This window comes from Chiloscyllium plagiosum, unplaced genomic scaffold, assembly GCF_037043375.1.
Source record: "Chiloscyllium plagiosum isolate Xiang-an unplaced genomic scaffold, Cpla_swu_hap1 HiC_scaffold_37, whole genome shotgun sequence".
NCBI classification, from domain to species: Eukaryota; Metazoa; Chordata; class Chondrichthyes; order Orectolobiformes; family Hemiscylliidae; genus Chiloscyllium; species Chiloscyllium plagiosum.
This window is the reverse complement of record NW_028270175.1, coordinates 21444809-21466148: the sequence shown is the minus strand read 5'-3', so window position 1 is coordinate 21466148 and position 21340 is coordinate 21444809. Positions and strand designations below refer to the sequence as shown.

The 21340-nt window shown below is 41.4% G+C and overlaps 1 protein-coding gene across 2 annotated transcripts in view; it reads right to left on the bottom strand.

Moving 5' to 3' along the window:
- LOC122540340 (pleckstrin homology domain-containing family G member 5-like) overlaps positions 1-10980 on the bottom strand; it is a 221642-nt gene extending 210662 nt beyond the window's left edge. Inside the window, exon 1 of one of the 2 annotated variants that reach the window (XM_087980446.1) lies at positions 10137-10980. In XM_087980446.1, coding sequence (XP_087836572.1) covers positions 10137-10209 — 73 coding nt within the window. In that variant the 5' untranslated portion in view covers positions 10210-10980. The remainder of the gene's footprint in view (positions 1-10136) is intronic. The other variant, XM_043675906.2, reaches the window with a different exon arrangement.
- Positions 10981-21340: the final 10360 nt, after the last annotated feature.

Sequence of the window (21340 nt, the reverse complement as noted above, 5' to 3'; positions counted from 1 at the left end):
CTGGAAATGCCTTGAATCTATCACTTATCAGCCATACCAACACTGCGTTTCGTCTTGTGTATTTCTCCAACCCCTCCGTTTGGATTGGAGCTTTTTGTGGCTTTCCCTATCACACTATATTACCATTAGGCTTCACTTCAGTCTCTTATGACAATATACCTTCAGTTCTGTGGGTCTGGTGACCATTGCTAATATATAGTGATGTGAAATCTACAGTCTTGTGAGTGAACAGTAACAGGCTTAATTGATTTGGAGGAGCCGTTGTTGGACTAGGGTGGACAAAGTTAAAAATCACACTAGGTTATAATCCAACAGGTTTATTTCGAGGCACTAGCTTTCGAAGCACTGCTTCTTCATCAGGTGGTTGTGAAGCAGGATCTTAAGACACAGAATTTACAGCAAAAGATTACAGTGTCATGCAGCTGAAATGATAAACCTAGATTAAGTTTTTTTATCTTTTGAAATGGATTGGCTCGTTTCGGTTCCTTAATATGTAAATCCCCGAACTTCTTTTAAGTCACGTTCTCAGGATAACTTCAGGTTTTCTAACAAAAGATGCCATCTCAGCTCAACTTAATTGAACCTAACTAAGGGGGGTGGAAGCGAGGTCATTTTATTTGAAGCCATACAGACCCAGGCTCCAGTTTCATGTGATCTAATGTCACTATGACACAACTTGATTCATGCATGGGTCATTAGCTACAATTAAAATAAAGGAGTAAGTCCCGTTAGCTTACAATGTGGGAAGGCCCTGAGTCTGACTGTCCCGGTGTGACTATCCATTGGGCCTCTGCCTCCCACTCTGCAAGAGAATCTAGGATGTAAGAAAGGAACCTCTGTTGCATTATTGACTGGCTGTCAACAAACATAATATGAAAACTCGCGAAGATAAGATGACAGAAAACATTTTTATGAATTACAGCATAACTATAGACACATTCAGATGACTGTCGGTGTGGAGTTTGCATGTTCTCTCCATGTCTGCATTGGTTTCCTCTTGATGCTCCAGTTTCCTCCCACAGTCCAAAGATGTGCAGGTTAGGCAAACTGGTCATGTTAAATTCCCTCATAGTGTCCAGGGATGTGCAAAATAGGTGGATTAGCCAAGGGAAATGCAGTGTTATGAGGATAGGTTGGGTCTGGATGGGATGCTTCTCGGGGGTCAGTGTGGACTCAATGGATTGAATGGCCTGTTGCCACACTGTAAGGATTTTATGATTCTATGAAATAGGAAGAAAAAGGCTGGAAAACAGTAAGGAACAAAATGGATTTAGTTAATGGGGAACATGGTCTAGTGCATAAAGTTCAGGAGAAAATACATTTTGTGTAGTTTTCTGCATCTCTCCAAAAGAACCAAGCAGCACAAGTCAATTACTTGGTCACATCCATTGCCACTGAGCCTGGCCCCAGTGGGTATTTCATTCACCAAGCCAAACTGTGTACTGCTTCTTTTTCTGAAATCCTCAACAAATGTACTGAAAGGAGAGGGCAAAGAAAGAGAGAGGATGGTATGACAGTGAAAGGAAAGGAATAAGCAAGAGGGTGAGGCAAGGCGAGAAAAGAGAGGGTACAGAAAAGATGGGGTTGGGGAGAGAGACAGGTTGGAAAGGGAAAGCGAGGGATGTAGCTGGTAATAGATGCCAGGAAAGAAGGGCGAAGGTGACGGTGGGTGGGAGAAAGGAAGGAAGAAGGAAAGAGGGGAAAAGAAGGAGGGAGAGACAAAGTGAACCAAACAAGTAAGGAAGGTGAAAACAAATAAAGAAGCAACTGAAGGAGGGTGGAGAATCATAGAATCCCTACAGTGTGGAAGCAGGCCACTATCGGCAATTTAGCATGGACAATCCACCTAACCTGCACATCTTTGGACTGTGGGAGAAAACCGGAGCACCCGGAGAAACTTATGCAGACATGGGAGAATGTGCAAACTCCACACAGACAGTTGCCGAGGCTGGAATCAAACCCAGGTCCAATCAAACATGTAAGGCAATGCTACCCACTGAGCCACTGTGTGGTAGCTACAGAGAAACTGGATGGGAAGGAGTGAGATGTGAGGTCAACAAGAAAAAGCGGGAAGAGGGAAATGTGGATCTACATGGTGGGAGGAAATTTGGAAAAATGATAGAAGCAATAAGGGAGAAGAGGATAAAGGAAAGAGGGAGAAAGAACAGGGGAAAGAAGAATGGAGAGAAACAGAGACAGTGGGCAGAATAAGGGAGAGAGTGTTAAAAAGCAGAGCAACACTGGAGAAATAGAGGGCAATTAAGGAATGAAAGAAAAGGGAAAAGAATCGGGGAGATGGAGAAACAAAGAACAGTAAAGGGAGTTGAAGAAAGAAATGGAAAAGATGAAAGGAGAGCAGGAGGACGGGAGTCAAAGGAAAGGCGAGGAGGAGGGAATTATGGGGGAAGGGAGAAAGAAAATGAGAGAACAGGGAAATTGATGTGGAAATGAAAGAGATAGGCAGTGAGGAGGCAAAGACACTGATAAGGGGAGAGACCAACACTGTTCAAGTTTACAGAAATACAGTACATAGTAGAGGCGTGTGAAAAAAAAGTGCAAATCAGCTTTCTGAGTAACCAGGACAGATCATTTCCTGAACTGTTGGACTGCTCAGATACTGCTCAGGACAATATCCAGATTTGATCTGACATGTGTCAAGTAATATTCACATAAGGCACGTGCCAAGCAATGATCATCTCAAACGAGAGAGAATCCCACCTCATGACATTCAATAATATTAATCGTTAATTACCTCAGGACCAACATCCTGGGGGTTACCATCAATGCTCCCTCTGTTCTATGTTCTAATTTTGCTTCCTTTTGCATGGTTTGCTGAAGTCTGTACACAGCAGTGGCTTCCAGAGAAGAAAGACAGTAGCAGCATGGCAATTAACATGCACTGGGTTTCCCAGTGTGATTGCATAGTCTTACAACCGCACAGCTTAGAGAGAATGTTGGTTACCATTAAGCAGAAACTGAACTGGACAAGCCATATAAATACTGTAGCTACAAGGTACCTGCCGCTGCACTCCCAAAAGCCTGTCCACCATATACAAGGCATAATCAGGAGTAGATGGAGTCACTTGCCTGGATAAGCGTAGGTCTGACAACATTCAAGGGACTTGATACCATCCAGGAGTAGCAGTCCATTTGATTGGCCCACATCCACAAACATCCATTCCCTCCATCTCTGACCCTCAGGCAGCAGTGTGTACTATCTACAAGATGTACTGTGGAAATTCAGCACCTTCCAAAGCCACAATCACTTACAACTAGAAGGACAAAGGCAGCAGATACATGGGAATATCACAACCTGCAAATCCTTCTCCAAAACATTCATCATCCTGACTTCGAAATTTATCAATGGTCCTTTGGTGTCTCTGAGTCAAAATCCTGGAAGCTTCTCCATAATGCCATTGTGAGTCTAGCTATAGCACATGGACAGCACTGGTTCAAGAAGGCAGCTCACCACACAGTATCAAGGGCAACCTAGGATGAGTAATAAATGGTGATCCAGCCAGCGATACCAAAATCCAGTAAATGATTTTTAAAAAAGGCTTAAGAGAAAAATCCATTAATTCCTCTATCCATGACTCCTCCGTACAAATAAACTAATAAACATATTCCAATCCTATGCAATAATATCGAAAATAAGCTGTGGCCCCTCCTAAAAATACAGAGTTGGGCTGAGCTAGAAATTGAGTCTGAACAAGATGAGCTATTCCACTGGGATGTATTCTATATGTGAATGTTCTGTCAACACTTGCTTTCTCGGCCCTGGTGAAGAACAGGGAAGTGGGAGAGGTCCTATAGCGTGGTCAGCTACTTCTCACAACTTCCTCCTCATTTCAGACATTCTCCTAGTGGGCATGTACCAAACAAACAGCCAATAAAGATGGAGAAAGGCACCACACTGTTCTTGGGTAGTTCCAGCCAGTAATGCTGCAATACATCAAGGTCCTGCAGAGAGGCAAAATACTTCAGGATTGCATAGCTGACTAAATGACTACAGGATTCCACAAGCTGAACAAATCTCAGCTTCTAAGTAAAATTCTTTTGATGTTGGTTGGCAGGAAGGATGATGTCCCTATAATTAGGTAAATCACTTTTTTCTAATGCATCCCAAACAGCATCTTTACCTCATTTACTTTCAGCTGTATAAGTTATTCCAGGTGGATACGTGCATTCTGCGTGCCTCTCCCGCAGAAACAGGATCCTGATTAAAATGTTCAAATTTGAAATTTATCAGCTGTTGTATTGTCTGGGGATGGAGATCAAGTTTGGATCCTGGGTATTGAAACAGCTACCCGTTGACACAGAAGAAATGGGATTGGGTATCATGAGACTGACCAAGGATGAAAGATGGCAATTACATACAATCATCTGAAACCCTGATCTGTACTATACCTGCTCTGGGAGAATTCTATGGTAATGTATAGAGAGCTTTACCATTGCCTAGCTCACATTGTATCTGTCCTGGAGATGTCTAGTGGGATGGAGTAGAGGGACTTTCTTTGTATCTAATATGGGCTATGCTTGCTCTGACAGGGGTTAATGAGTGAGGTTAAAAGGAAGCTTTGCTTAGTTTCCAATCAGTGCTTTGCTTGCCTTGGGAGTATTTGATCACACAATGTACAGGGTATTTTCCTCTACAATTACCCCAGGCTGCACTTAACCTAGGAGTGCTTAATGGGTTGGGTTAACGGGAACTTCATTCTCCAACTATCCTGTGTTCTACCTGTCTTAGACATATTAAATAGGATTGTATTCATAGAGATTTTCTTTCTGAATCTAACCCATACTGTACTTGCCCTGAGAATCTCTAAAGACACAATACAGTGTGAAACTCCTACATTTATGATCCTGTCTTCTTCCCCTTCGATCTGGCCCTTGCCCTGCGTTTCTCAAAATAATTTTTTCTAGAAAAGTAAGAACTGAGTTTTTTTTTGAACTGCTGCAGAAAGGCAGGCAAATCGAGGAAGTGTGTCTCACTGCCAAATCCAAGCAACATGATCACAACCTGCTGGAGAGGTGAAAACAAGTGTGTTTTTCCCTTTTTTGGGAGGAGGAAAGTAGAATGACTTCACTGTCTGGTTAGCTTAGCCTTCCGTTGCTCATATTATTTTCTGTTTCTTCTGAGTCTCAAGTCCAATTTCTTTTGGCTCAAGAACTTTGGGTTTGCGTCAGAAGAGGCTCCTAATAAACAGGAAAGAAATACCTGAGCTAAAAATCCCAGAAAAAGGTATTGACCCAGTCACTGGAATCAATCATTGCCAGGAACTCTGACCATATCTTGCTGGAGTTTCAAATCCTGAGAAACTGGACTCAGAATCAATGCCGGTCTGAGCCCTGCCCTTTCATGCACTCAAAGAGCTCTTTGCATATCGGCAGGAACTTGGGCCCGGCCTTGAGCCAAGGTTTAGGTTAGGGTATGTAAAGATACCTAGGACCAACAGATTGGTACAAGCTGCCAATTTAAGCAGTTGCTAGTCAAATGGAAAAAGGCATTGCCCTATCTACATAAGAAACAGGAGCAGGCCCCTCAAGCCTGCTCCGCCATTTAATAAGATCATGGCTGATCTCGTGGAATCAACTCCACTTACCTGCCAGCTCATCATCACCCTTAATTTCTTTACTGTTTAAAAATCTATTTTTGCCTTAAGAACATTCAATGGGTGCCTCAATTACTTCACTGGCAGGGAATTCCACAGATTCACCTTTGGGTGAATAAGTTCCTCCTCAACTCAGTCCTAAGTCGGCTCCCCCTTATTTTGAGGTGATGCCCCCTCGTTATACTTACACCCGCCAGTGGAAACAACCTCTCTGCTTCTACTTTGTCTATTCTCTTCATAATTTTATGTTTCTATAAGATCCCCCCCTCATTCTTCTAAATTCCATTGAGTACAGTCCCATTCTACTCATTCTCTCCTCATAAGCCAACCCTCTCAACTCCGGAATCAACCTCGTCTGCAATCCCTCCAATACATCCTTTCTCAAGTAAGGAGACCTGTACACAGTACTCCAGGTGAGGCCTCGCCAGCACCCTATACAGCTGCGGTATAGTCTCCCTATTTTTAAACTCCATTCCTCCAGCAATGAAAGACAATATTCCATTTGCTGGAGGGAATCCTGAGGGACAGGATTTATGTGTATTTGGAAAGGCAAAGACTGATTAGGGATAGTAAACATGGCTATGCACATAGGAAATCATGTCTCATTAACTTGATTGAGTTTTTTGAAGAAGTAACGAAGAGGATTGATGAGGGCACAGCAGTGGACATGACCTATAGGACATCAGTAAGGTGCTCAACAAGGTTCCTCTTAACAGACTTGTTAGCAAAGCTAGATCACGTGGAATACAGGGAGAACTAATCATCTGGATACAGAACTGGCTCCAAGGTAGAAGACAGAGGGTGGTGGTGGGTTGCTTTTCAAAGTGGAGGCCTGTGACCAGTGGTGTGCCACAAGGATCGATGCTGGATCCACTGCTTTTCGTCATTTATGTAAATAATTTGGATGCAAATATCGGAGGTATAGTTAATAAGTTTGCAAATGACACCAAAATTGAAAGGGTTCAAAGAAGTTGTACAAGGATGTTGCAGTGTTGGAAGATTTGAGCTACAGGGAGAGGCTGAATAGACTGGGCCTATTTTATCTGGAGCATCAGAGGCTGAGGGGTGACCTAATAGATGTTTATAAAATCATGAGGGGCATGGATAGAGTATATAGGCAATGTCCTTTCCATGGTGGGGTGAGTCCAAAACTAGAGGGCATAGACTTACAGTGAGAGGTAACAGATTTAAACAGGAAGTAAGGAAAACATTTTCACTCAGAGAATGGTGTGTGTATGGAATGAGCTGCCAGAGGAAGTGGTGGAGGCTAGTACAATTACAACATTTAAAAGGCATCTGGATGGCTTGGTGAATTGGAAGTGTTCAGAGGGGTGTGGTCCAAATGCTGGCAAATGGGATTATGTTTATCTAGGATATCTCGTTGGCATGGATAAGTTGGACCAAAGTGTCTGTTTCATGCTTTCTAGCTTTATGACTCTAATTACCTGCTGCACCTGAAAACCAAGTTTTGTGATTCATGCACATTGGATCTCATTTGATTTACACTTGCTGATATCTTGTAGTTGTGTTTGCTGCAACAACTGAGAGAACTTATAACTCAACCTCTGGACAAAATACAAACAAAAGCTACTAATCTCTACAACATTGAAAATGTCATGTTACTAATTTTGCTGGATTGAAGACATAACAAAGACAAAATTTAAAATGTAGTAATAATGGATTGATATTTAGAATTTCACTATGAAAACCTTGGAGTAATCAAAACAGATTCCTTGAATTCATCATAATTCCTCACACTGCTGGATTACATTGGAGGGAATCAGGAAGAAGAATCAACAAACAATAAAAATAACATTTGATAACATGGAGTCACAGGCTCTATCATTACTGTATACAGGTGCCACTATGAACACAGGAATGGGGGTGGGATGGGGGCACTGCCATTCAGTCTTGAGTCATTACACAGGAAAAACAGCAGGCTATTTGCCCAAAGTCTGTTGCACAAGAACAGGCTGATCAGCTTCGTAAACCTGTTACATGGGAATAAGGAGGCTATTTACATTCTTGATCCTATTATAGAGGAACAAGAAGCTATTCACCCCCTTAAGCCTGTTTTGCCAGAACATGAGGAGGCCATGTTGGGGAAGTCATCCAATTCCTTAAACTTGTTACATTGACACACAAAGAGACCAATCATCCCTTCAAGTCTATTAAACTAATTCAGCTATGGTCATGGCTGAATCCAACTGTGCACCATATTCCTGGTTACCCTTATTTAACAAAAATCCATTGATCTTCATCCTGAAAATTCCCAATTGATCTTCAGCATCCAGTCATTTAAAGGAGACAGTTCCAGGTTTCTATTAATCTTTATGTGAAGACGTGTTATCTTAATTTAATTCTGAATGGGCTTTAGATTGTGACCCCTTGAACTGGATTACCCCAGCAAGGATCATTTTCCTCTGTTTCTATTTTATTAAATTCCTTATCATTTAATGTGTCCCAATCGGATCACCCTTTAATCTTTTAAACTCAAGTGAATAAGAGGGAAGTTTATGTAACCTGTGATCACCGAGACCTGATATTATTCTGGGGAATCTGCGTTGTACCATCTCCAAGGTAAATATATTATTCCTCAGATGTCATGCCCAAAACTGGATGCGGTTCTAAATATAAATGTGGGTCCCAGAGCAGGTTGAATGGAAATGAAATTTATTGTTAACATGTCATTCAAATAAAATCTTTGTTGCAAATTTTCAAATGTTATTACTTCAGCTGGGTATCCTATTTCAGTGCAGGAAAAGTTATAGGTAGGATGTTAAAGTGGGTAGGGTTCCTTAGCAGCCAGCAGCACGTTCTGTGTGGACCACCCGGAAACTCTCCATTCCAAATGGCTTCTCCCTTTTTTCCGAAAACAGGAAGGAGAATGTCCTGGTTGGAAAATAAAGCAGCGTTGTCCAATAAGTGAGCCACAACCGACTAATTCAGAATCCAGATGTGGATAATTGCATTTCTGATTAGAAAATTAGTATTTGGCCACTTTGTTGAGTTTATGATCTTAATGATCATATTTGTGAAATGCATATTTGTGAACTTTAATCTTTCTAGTAATTTTTGGTAAAATGGTAAAACAAAAATAGTACCTTATGAGTAATTTTGTTCAGTGAGTGCTTTCGTTCCTTGGTAACCAATGGGTGTTAAGTGCAGAAGTAAATATTCACATATAAAATACACTTAGCTACGCTGTGAGAGAGACACTTTTAGATAAGAGCTCGTGGGGTGCAGTGGTAGTATCCCTACCTCTGAGTTAGGAGTCCCAGGTTAAAGTTTCACCTGCTCCAGAGATGTGTCATAACATCTCTGAAAAGGCTGATTAGAAAATATCTGAGATGTTTTCTACTACAATTGATATATGTGGCTAGTCTTCTGGTTTGTTAAGAGGCTTCCATGAACAATACTGAATGATAGTGTTAAAAAATGAAAATGCTGTAATACACAGGTCAGCTGGCATTTGTGATAACAGAAAATTAAGAGTTAATAATCCAGATCATTACAGTAACTCTCCTCAGACATGCTGAACATCTCGAGCATCTTGTTTTATTTCAGGTTTCCTGCATTCACAGTATTTTGTTTTTAGATTTTGTTATCTGCTAAAACAGCTCAAGAAATTATTTAGAGAAAAACTGCAGATTATTCTTCTGATCTTCCATCTCATCATCCACTCCCTGTTGTATATCTCACCAATCATCCATTTCCCCCACCCTCTCAGTGATGATTGTCATTGGGTTGTGGGTTTGATAGGTACTGATTGTTCTTGGAATACCACCCCAATGAAGCAAAGTCATCAGATAATTTGACTTTGGAGGGCATCACCTCTGAGCCTGTTCTGTTCTCTGAGATGGGAGGAGAGGCAGATGGTGATGGCTAGGGGTGGGGGCTCAAAATGAAAAGAAGTGAGAGTCAGCACCTTCAGGAGAAGAATGGAGCAGAATCCCAGTGAAAATCTGCTCCTTCTGGATTGAAGGGGACACAAGTTTAAAACCAGCTGGTTCCAGCAGTATAACGTTGAGTATACATTTTACATAAAGATGTACAAAAATAGCCAACAATAATTCTAATCTGAATAGTTCCTGATTGCAACTGATATGGCTCCTTTAGAAATTAAAACAAGGACATTGCCATCACTGAGACATCTCATCAGTAGCTTCCTTAACAGAAAGGATAAAGTTTAATAATTTCAAAGACCAACAATAATGAACAAACATACTTGTATTGAACTACTTGATTGCAATTGCAGTAATACTTGGGCAAATTTGGAATCACAAAATCTTACATCACAAGATGAAGCCTGTGTCTGATTCTTTAAAAAAACAATCCAGTTAGTCCCACTCCTTGTTCATTGCCCTGGAAATTCCTCCTTTTCAAACAGATATCCAATTCAATTTGAAAGTTTCCACTGAAAATTTCCATCAAAGCAGCTTGTATAATAAAAATTTTTATTCTTTCCCTACTGCCCCCTCCGAAGTCACTGCCACATTGTCAGAAGTTTATCAGAGTACTTACTTGGCTGCATTCTGAGGCGCAGGTTAAGCCAGTTTCGAGGTGGGGATCCATATTTAGAAAGGACAGAGTTCATGGTCAGCTCTGCAGACAATGCCACCTGAAGTCAAATACTGAGCTCCAAACATCCGCTGGACAGGCAGTTTTTTAGTAACTTCCTTTCCACACATCAACCCGAAAACATCCACAATTAACTAAACACGAAGATCCAAATTCTTCTCATCGAACATCTCTGGGTCAGTGTATTTTGTTATCTTCCATTTTACTCAGTCTTGTCTGTACTGCTGTCAGTCTTCCTTATTTGGTGCATGTATCACTTTGGTTGTCTCCCTTCCCATTCTTCTCATTTGGCCTCATTCTAGCTGACCTGAATGTCACTCTCATTCACCTTTTCTTTAAAAACTCTTTTTTGCTTCCCTCTTGTCTTTATTTTCACTGCTCAACTCTTTTCTCCCGTAATTCACCATTTAATCTCTGTTGCTTCCATTTTCACTCACTGCCTCTCTTTCATTCTGCATCTTTTTCTTACTATGCCTTTTTCCCCCTCACTGCATTGCTTCCTTTCTGTCGTTCCTTTCCTGTCTGTGCCACTCCCTTTTTTCTTCTCACCGTTTCTTTCCGTCCCTCCCTTTTTCTGCGTTGCTCTCCTTTTGGTTACTCTTTTTTTCCTTGACTCACTCAGACAGTTTCACTGAAGCCAAACCCTCCAATATCTGATCAACATTCACAAAGTTCAATTTCTTCAGCATCACCCACATGATGTCCATCACCATGGCAGCAAGAGTTTTCACAGTACAGCAGTACCATTCTGTAGCCTGAGCACTATCTCTGTCTCGTATACCACTGCTTTGTACTGTTCCTCTGACTAGACTGCAGATTAATTTCCTCTCTGATATCTGTTTACCTTTACAGGGTCTGTCTGAAGCAGCCCAAATATTTCACAGATGGAATTTTCTCCCCAGCCACAAACATGCGGTGCCCATATTTATTTTCTGCCACTGTGCAGTCCGATTCTTATGCCAAGTCCTTCTGCAGCAGCCAGGATCAGCATATGGAGATGATTAAATCGGCTGAAGCTTTCAGTCTCTTAAAAAGGCAGCACAAAGCTTTCCAGGAGATTATCCTGCATCGAGTTCTAAAGCTCAACAATTTTCTCCAAAGTTATCCGATTAAATAAAATTAAAAAACAATTTCACCAGTTCATTCCTTAATCAAACTGTTAAGTATTTTTTAAAAAGTCGTAACTTTAAAAGATACATCCGAGAGTTTCGTTTTTGTAAAGTGTACTTTAACAAAGAGTTTCCTGTGGATTGTACCTCATTATATCTGCAAAACAGCAAAGGCAGCTAAATCGTTGAGCTGGTCTGATATTCGAGCCAGGACTTCACAGAGGGCGGACTGAAGAGGTTTCTGGTCAGGATCTATCACATACAATAAACCAAAGAAATGCAATGATCAGCACAGAGAAGCAGTTCACAGTCACTGGGACCCCACACACAAACGAGTAGAGTTCAGCTTCTACTGGCGAAATACAAGAATTCACAGCACAAAGCAAGTGTTTACCATACTCTCCTCTCTGGGACTGAGGTGCCCTACCCTCATGAAGGTGCTGACTTTCAGAAGTGTTCAAGAGCCTCCCAACCTGAAAGTGTTGATCTACACAAGGCTTAGCTCCCCATTCCTCTCTTGAAGATGCCAACTCTCACAGGATTTCATATCCCTGCTCTCTTGAAGGTATTGTCTCTCACTGGGGTTCAAGTCCTTTCGTCTCCTGAAAATGCTGACTCCTGAAGTTCCTTCTTCAGGTTCAAGTTTCCTCTTCTCCTGAAGGTGCTTTCACTGTCTGATAGCTCACCATGGCATTGATCAGTTGTGAGCACAGATAATAAGCATTAACAGGAAACTTGACCAGAAATCATCACACATAGTACAATCCTACCCATATACTTTCCAGCAGGAGTTACTGGTCAGCATTGAGTGGTCACACTTTTCTTACGCCCTTCCTCAACCCATGGTCAAACATCAAAAACAAACAAAAATCAGGGGAGTTCAGAAAATTGTCCTGAAATAGGTAAGTGAACGTTAAAGCTGGGAATGTAATTAGAACAAGGAGCTGTTGCTGCAGTAACACTGATCTATGAATAATGAAAATATTCACTTTAAGGTGAATGCTTCTTCAAAGACCAGATGGTATTTATCCCATGGTGAAATACCCCCACTTTGTCTGTAAGAGCAGCCCTGACATTCCCGTTGTTTGATAATTCGATAAAGCACCTTGCTCCCATGCTAACATTTCTGTCTTGAGCCCGCTGTAGTATTCCAATAAAGCTAAACACAATTCAGCGAAATACCTCATTTTCCACTTGGGCAATTTACAGCCTTCAGGACTCAACACTGAATTCCACAACTTTGGAGCATGACCTCTGTCTCTATTTTTCTTACATGCCACCACCCTACCCTGTCTTGCTGACATTGCTCTCAATAGAGTGGACCCATTTTCTCCTTTACTCACTTATACCATTTTTACAGCTCCACCACCAATATCAGCACCCCCTTATCTTTTGTTTTGGACACCCTCACAACCTGTTCCATCCACCCACCCTTTGAGAGCAACATATAAACAATCGTTTTCCCATTCTTTTCAGTTCTGGAAAAGTCATAACAGACTCAAAACATTAACTCTCTCTCTTTCCATAGCTGTTGCCAGACTTGCTGAATTTCTCCAGCTCTTTGTTTTTATTAAACAAGACTGGCTAAGTGGCAGGAGGCAGAGAGTTAGGACAGTGATCAGGGACTCTTAATTGGCAGGATGCGACTGGGGTGGAAACGTCCATTCCTGAGGATCTGTCATTTCTAATTTCATTTCCTTTGCTATAGATATCCCATGTTTAGAGTGCATTTTAATACATATGTTTCGGTGCAATTTTTGTTTAAAAAAAGGCAACATTTCTGAATACCTATGTCAGCCACCACTTTGATTTTCGATTTAATGCATTTATTACAATACTATGTGTCTAGCAAATACACTAAAGTTTAGTTTCTGTTTCAAGGTGAACCTAGTCTTTTTGTTGCTTTCAAATTTCACAAATAAATGTTTGTACTTGACAACAAAATGAGAATAAAATCCCAGATATGTATGTCGTAATGCAGAGTGAGGTGCTTTCTGACCTCAGGAGCAGCATTGAACCTCTTTCTCCTTTCCCCTGGAGGTGACAAGTAGAAAAGGGGGGTGCAACCAAGAGGCAGCCACTCCTGTGTTTACTGAGGAGATCCTGCCTGGGTTCATGGTTCACATGAGTGACATCAAATCGTAGTTAATGTCACTAAAAATGGCAAATTGAGATTGGGAGGTAGCTTGTTGCCAAGGAAGGTTCAGATGTTTTTACCCTCTCCAAAACCTTGAGCAGCTTTATCAACATGGAGGCTCACCACATTTTATCAGACATTGATTGTCACTTGCTCACTCAGCCTCCTGGCTAACCAGGAAAATGGCTTGGCTTCAACACAATGCAAGTACATGGAGGTGCTGCTCAGATCAGGCTGGTATCTCCCACCAGGTCTCAGATGTTAGCCTTTGATTGTAGAAATGCTCACGGTTAAGGAAGGACTAGTCTTAGCAGTTCCTTGTTGTTTCTATTGCAATGAGCAGGAATAAGGTCACTGGAGAGTGCTGTCTGGCTGATGGAACATAAAGCACATTTTCATATGGTAAATTGTATTTCTTTAGCATGTTTCTGTTTAGCATACCATTCTTTGGGGGGACACATTAGGCATGGTAAACAAGAGATGGTTGCATTGTTGTTTTATTTCTGTTGATTGTGTGGTCAAGTTTGTTTCTGTAGGAGTCCTAGCATTAAGTCAACACTAAATAATGACAAAATTGCTACCATATCGCCACAGTTAACACCTATTTTTACGTCTATCCAATAATTAGATCCAAGATGTAAATCACTCCCAAAATGAGACAAGTCTCTGGATCGTGGACAGCTTGACTCACATTCAATATTCTCTCTCTCCCAAACCCCAGCAAAGCCAGTCTACTGGGCAACGATGAGAACCTGCCTCAATTAGTAAGTGTCCCAGGAATGGATCTGAATTTTAAATTCCATTGTGGGAAACTTGGTCTTTGAGTAAGGTCATTGTTAGTAAATTGATTGTACAAACAGCATATTTGTTCAACTGCACATGAATTGTGGTCCATGACAGCTGGTGCCCATGGAACCCAATCCATGTGAGCCAATGCCTGTGAAATTAGTATCGCAGCAGAAACAAGTGCCCACAGGATTCATACTCCAGCAAGTGACACCATCTGTGCATGCTGTCTGCAGAGAGAGTGAGCTCATGAGACCCATACCCCACTGAGTATCAGTGTCTTTAGAATGCATGCTTTAGTGCTTATGAAAATGCACAGCAGTGAAAACCAGCACCCACTGAACATAAAACCCAGTTTGGGTGTCTGTCCTTCAGGGAATGCAGGGAAAGAATAAGTTATAATTTTTCACAGTGCAACAGAACTAGTTTTTGGAGTTTTTGCAATTCCAGTATTTCCTATATTATACCCACATTTGAATAGAATCATAGAGATGTAGAGCATGGATACAGACCCTTTGGTCCAACTTGCCCATGAAAACCAATTATCTTAATCTTTCAACAGAGTGATACTTAGAGTCATAAAGCTGTACAGTACAGAAACAGCTTTGGTCCAACTTGTTCATCCCGACCAGATATCCGAACCTAATCTAGACCCATTTGCCAGCACTTGGCCCATATCCCTCCAAACCCTTCCTATTCATATACCCATCCAGATGCCTTTTAAATGTTGTAATTACACCAGCCTCCAACACTTTCTCTGGTAATCCAAGATGGAGGATGGGAAAACTTTCTGGCTATAACAGACTGCTCCTTTTTTAAGATGTTTTAGGTGTTAGAGGTGATTTCCTCGAATTCCAGGAGCAGCAATTACTTTTTTATATGCTATTGCAATTGTTTTGGAACTTTGAAAAAAAAGTTAAAACAACAGCACTTTTAAAAGGGAGACAGACAGACAAAGGCAACAAGCTCATGGTCTGTAAGGGAGAGAAAGAAAGAAATCCACACTGCTAACTGACACAGCAGTGAATCTGTGAAGTTACTGTCTTTGCTGTTTGAATTAATGTATTGCTGGACATCAGAGTGTGTCTAGGAAAACTTTACAAACAGCCGAATTCAGAACTGATCTTGGAGGAACCTGTTTGGGAGAGGTCACAGCACAGAAACAGCTAAGTGAATAGTTTTAAGTATAGACTTACTGTAACTCTACAATAGTGAGTAGTGTGGGTTCTTTCTTGATTATATTTATTGGGATCTGTCTCTTGATTTAAATTTTAAAAATATAAGCTGTAAGTATTAAGTTAGCCTGGAGCAATGTTTTGTAGAGCAATAAGACGGTGCTATTTTCTGGGTCTGTAGATTGGAAGGAGCAAAATGGCCTTTAGTAGAGTGAATATGCTCTTCTTGTCGGATGTGGGAGTTTTTGGAGAGTTTAAGGGTTACTGAGGATTACATTTGCAATAAATGTCATTGGATGTGAATCCTGTCAGATAAAATCCTGTCAGAAAGAACGACAGTTAGAGGCAATGAGGAATTTACAAGAGCTAGGGGGTGTGATGGATTGCAGTTATAGGAAGGGAGAAAAGCCGCAGATACCATCAAGTAGATGGGTTAACTCCATCTACCTGATGGTAGGAAAGGTAGGAGAGGTAGGCGGGTAGTACAGGAGTCTTCAGTGGCTATACATTTTTCAAACAAGTGTGCTGTTTTGGAAAATGTAGGGGGTGACAGACTTTCAGGGGAACGTAGCACGAACAGCCAAGTTTCTGGCATCAAGACTGGCTCTAATGTTTTGAGGGGTACATTGGATTCCAAACGGTCAATTGTGTTAGGGGACTGTCTAGTCAGGGGAACAGACAGACGTTTCTGTGGCCAGCAGCAAAAAAATCAGAATGGTGTGTTGCCTCTCTGGTGCCAGAATCAAGGATGTCCCAGAGAGAGTGCAAAATATTCTCAAAGGGGAGAGGGACCAGCAGGAGACCATTATACACATTGGTACCAACAACATAGGAAGGAAAAAGGATGAGATTCAGAAAGAAGAATATAGAAAGTTAGGCAGGAATTTAAAAAGGTCTTCGAGGTAGTAATATCTGTATTACTCCTGGTGCTACAAGCGAGGGTAGAAATAGGAAGAAAGAGCAGATGAACGCGTGGCTGAAGAGCTGGTGTATGGGAGAAGGATTCACATTTTTGGATCATTGGAATCTCTTCTGGGGTAGAAATGACCTGTACAAGAAGGATGGATTCCACTTGAATTGGAAGGGGATTAATATACTGGCAGGGAGAGTTCCTAGAGTTGCTCAGGAGGATTTAAACTCGCAAGTTGGTGGGAACCCAGGGAGATACTGAAGAAAGACATCAATCTGAGACTGGTACGGTTGAGAAAAGAAGTGAGTCAAACAGTCAGGGCAGGCAGGAACAAAGCAGAGAACAACGTAGGACTGATAAATTAAATTGCATTTATTTCAATGCAACAGACCTAACAGGGAAGGCAGATGAATTCAGGTCATGGTTAGGAAGATGGGACTGGGACATCATAGCAATTACAGAAATGTGGCTCAGGGATGGACAGGACTGCCAGCTTAATATTCCAGGATACAAATGCTACAGGAAGGACAGAAAGGGAGGCAAGACAGGAGGGGTGGTGGCGTTTTTGATAAGGGAGAGCATTACAGCTGTACTGAAGGAGGATACTCCCGGAAATACATCCAGGCAAGTTATTTGGGCGGAACTGAGAAATAAGAAAGGGATGATCACCTTATTGGGAATATGTTATAGATCTCCTAATAGTCATCGGGAAATTGAGAAACAAATTTTAAAGGAGATTTGAGTTATCTGTGAGAATAATTGGGTGGTTATGGTAAGGGATTTTCTCTGCCATAGTGTTAAGGATTTAGATGGAGAGGAATTTGTTAAGAGCGTACAAGAAAATTTTCTGAGTCAGCATGTAGATGTATCTACTAGAGAAGGTGCAAAACGTGACCTACTCTTGGGAAATAAGGAAGGGCGGGTGACTGAGGTGTCAGTGGGGGAGTACTTTGAGACCAGCAACCATAATTCTGTAAGTTTTAAAATAGTGATGGAAAAGGATAGACCAGATCTTAACAGCTGAAGTTCTAAATTTGGAGGAAGACTAATTTTGAGGGTATTAGGCAAAAATTTTCAAAAGCTGATTGGGTGCAGATGCTTGCAGGTAAAGGGACGGCTGGAAAATGGGAAACCTTCAGAAATGAGATAACGGAAGTCCAGAGACAGTATATTCCCGTTAAGGTGAAAGGAAAAGCTGGTAGGTGGAGGGATTGCTGGATGACTAGAGAAATTGAGGGTTTGGTTAAGAAAAAGAAGGAAGCATTTATCAGGTATAGACAGGAGAGATTGAGTGCATCCTTAGAAGCGTGTAAAGGCAGTAGGAGTATACTGAAGAGGGAAATCAGGAGGCAAAAAAAGGGACATGAGATATCTTTGGCAAATAGGGTTAAGGAGAATCCAAAGGGCTTTTACGAATATATTAAGGATAAAAGGGTACCTAGGGAGTGAATACAGCCCCTCAAAGATCAGCAAGGCAGCCTATGTGTGGAGCCACAGGAGGTGGGGGAGATACTAAATGAGTATTTACTGTGGAGAAGGTCATAGAAGATATAGAATGTGGGGAAATAGATGGTGACATCTTGTGAAAATGTCCATATTACAGAGGAGGATGTGCTGGATTCTTGAAACGCATAAAAGGGGATAAATCCCCAGGATCTGATCAGGTGTATTTTTCTGTGGAAAGGTAGGGAAGTGGTTCCTGGGTACTCCTTGCGGAGTTATTTGTACCATCGATAGTCACAGGTGAGGTGCCAGAAGACTGGAGGTTGGCTAACGTGGTTCCTTTATTTAAGAAAGGTGGTAAGGACAAGCCAGGGAACTATAGACTGGTGAGCCTGACATCGGTGGTGCACCAAGTTGTTGGAGGAAATCAAGGGACAGGATTTACACATATTTGGAAAGGCAAGGACTGATAGTCAACATGGCTTTGTGTGTGGGGAATCATGTCTCACAAACTTGATTTCTTTGAAAATGTAACAGAGGATTGATGCAGAGTGGTGGACGTGATCTGTGTGGACTTCAGTAAGGCATTTGACAAGGTTCCCCGTGGGAGATTGGTTAGCAAGGTTAGATCTCATGGGATAGCAAGGTTAGATCTCATGGGATACAGCCATTTGGATACAGAACTGGCTCAAAGGTAGAGTACAGAGGGTGGTGGTGGAGGGTTGTTTTTCAGACTGGAGGCCTGTGACCAGTGGAGTGTCACAAGGATCAGTGCTGGGTCCTCTACTTTTTGTCATTTACATAAATGATTTGGATGCGAGCATAAGAGGTACAGTTAGTAAGTTTGCATATGACACCAAATTGGAGGTGGAGCAGATAGTGAAGGTTACCTCAGATTACAATGGGATCTTGGTTAGATAGGCCAATGGGCTGAGGAGTGGCAGATGGAGTTTAATTTAGATAAATGCGAGGTGCTGCATTTTGGGAAAGCAAATCTTAGCAGGACATATACACTTAATGGTAATGTCCTAAGGAGTGTTGCTGAACAGAGACCTTGGAGTGCAGGTTCATAGCTCCGTGAAAGTGGAGTCGCAGGTAGATAGGATAGTAAAGAAGGCTTTTGGTATGCTTTCCTTTATTGGTCAGCGTATTGAGTATAGGAGTTGGGAGGTCATATTGGGCTGTACGGGACGATGGTTAGGCCACTTTTGGAATATTGCGTGCAATTCTGGTCTCCTTCCTATCGGAAGGATGTTTTGAAACTTGAAAGGGTTCAGAAAAGATTTACAAGGATGTTGCCAGGGTTGAAGGATTTGAACTATAGGGAGAGGTCGAATAGGCTGGGGATGTTTTCCCTGGAGTGTTGAAGGCTGAGGGGTGACCTCATAGAGGTTTATAAAATCATGAGGGGCATGGATAGGATAAATAGACAAAGCCTTTTCCCTGGAGTAGGGGAGTCCAGAACTAGAGGGCATAGGTTCAGGTTGAAAGGGGAAAGATATAAAAGGACCGAAGGGGCAACTTTTTCATCCAGAGAGTGGCACATATATGGAATGAGCTGCCAGAGGAAGTTGGACTAAATTGGGTTGGGATATCTGGTCGGCATGGACGGAGGGTCTGTTTCCATGCTGTACATCTCTATGACTTTATAGTGGAGGATGGTATAATTGCAACATTTTAAACATATCTGGATGGGTCTATGAATAGGAAGGATTTAGAGGGATATGGGCGCTGGCAAATGGGACTAAATTAAATTGGATATCTGGTTGGCCTGGACAAGTTGGAACGAAGGGTCTGTTTCTGTGCTGTACCTCTCCACGACTCTAAATCTTTCTCCTTTCATCCTAAATCAATGTTCTCCAGTTTTGGACTCTGACACCCCAGGATAATGACCTTGTGTATTTACCCTATCCGTGCCCCTCATGATTTTACAAACCTCCTCCTCTGACACTCCAGGGAAAACAGCTCCAGCCTATTCATGTACTTCTTGATCATTTTGCAGAGTGTTTGAAAAATTGCAAGTTTCTATTGACTGGGAGAATGTCAAATTCATCATAGCTTAAACTTTATCAATAACACATCCTCACAAACGCAAGTTTTCTAACAAGCCAAGAGATCAATAGCTATCAGAAAACAGCAACAAAATCCATATGAAGACCAGGAAATGCTATGCTGAGAGAGCAAAAGAAATTTATGAGCTGGGTTTCATTTGTCTGCTGTCAGTGAGCAGAATAGCTCCAACAGGCTCAGCAGTTGAGGTCTTAATTAAGTATTGCTGTCTTGCAAGGCTGCAGGGAGATTCTTGGATCAAATTTAGAGTGCTTGTTCCCATGTTGCGTCTGTGTGCATGTGAGATAGAGACTGAGTGAGAAGGGCTCATAGCAATCCTTGGCCAGTGCAGGGACATACGCGCATTTCCTCATGCTCCTGGAAACCTCATGTCATGACATTGAGACCAATTGCATGATACAGCAAACTTTCCATTTGTTCATGAGATGGTCCCTTTAGAAATGATTGGTGACAGAGCATCAACATTTACCAGGGTTGGAAATTGACCAACACCACTTATAGCTGTTTGTGCATTTAACATTACTTCAGTGAGTTTAAACAAGCCTCAAGGTTCGCGATAAATACTCAACATTAAACATGGTCCTTTTTGACCGCTTTCATCCCAGGATGTAACAGCTTGTGGTCTCGTCTCCAGTAGCATCACTCACCTTTGAGCATATAACGAAGGTGGCTATTCTTTTCGTAGTACTCCACAAAATGAATACTGGCAGAATGTTGAGACTTTACAAGCAGGGTAGTCCTATTTCACTCAGGTAAACTGAGACTAATACGTCCCTTGCTAACTGTTAGGTACTGAAGCAGTTTTAGCATCCAAACCTGTTTGAGATCAGCAAATGTTCTACCAAATAAATTGCATGAAATGAGGCTCAGTCTTCAAATCTTCTATCCTGCTACATTTGTTAAGTTTCTTTGGTGACCAACCTCCTCAGTCAGAAGCATGTCGACCAATAACCTTAACACTCAGCAATTGACAGATTGCTTATCGACATAACAATACTGCCCCACATCACCTATGCCCCCACACCCCAATCCCTGCAAATGCAGGAGATGTCACGCCTGACCCCAACTCAAGGTGATTTAAGCCTATATTGTACAATCTTAGCCACTAGCTAATAAAAATATCCAGATGTGACAAATTATAATGCTGATTAAATTTTTTTAAAAACGTAGGTTTTAACGTAGGATAAAAGAAGAAACATCTGACTTGCATTGATGGAACATCGAGGTTTTGCAAGATAAAGCATTTTTTAACAAATATTTTTATTAAAGATCTTATTAAATTTTTTACAATACATCTATATACAAACAAAAAAAAGAGTAACACAAAAAAAACAGAAAAGTAGAGGAGTACAATAAAGTCATAACGCGATACTATTAGTAATGAACGACCTACTATTCTACCAGAACAAATGTACCTACTTAACTTAAACTAAACTACAAACAAATTAAATAAACATTAAATTAAATTAAATTCAAGTAACTTAAATCATAACTCACTACTTTATTCTATTTCACTC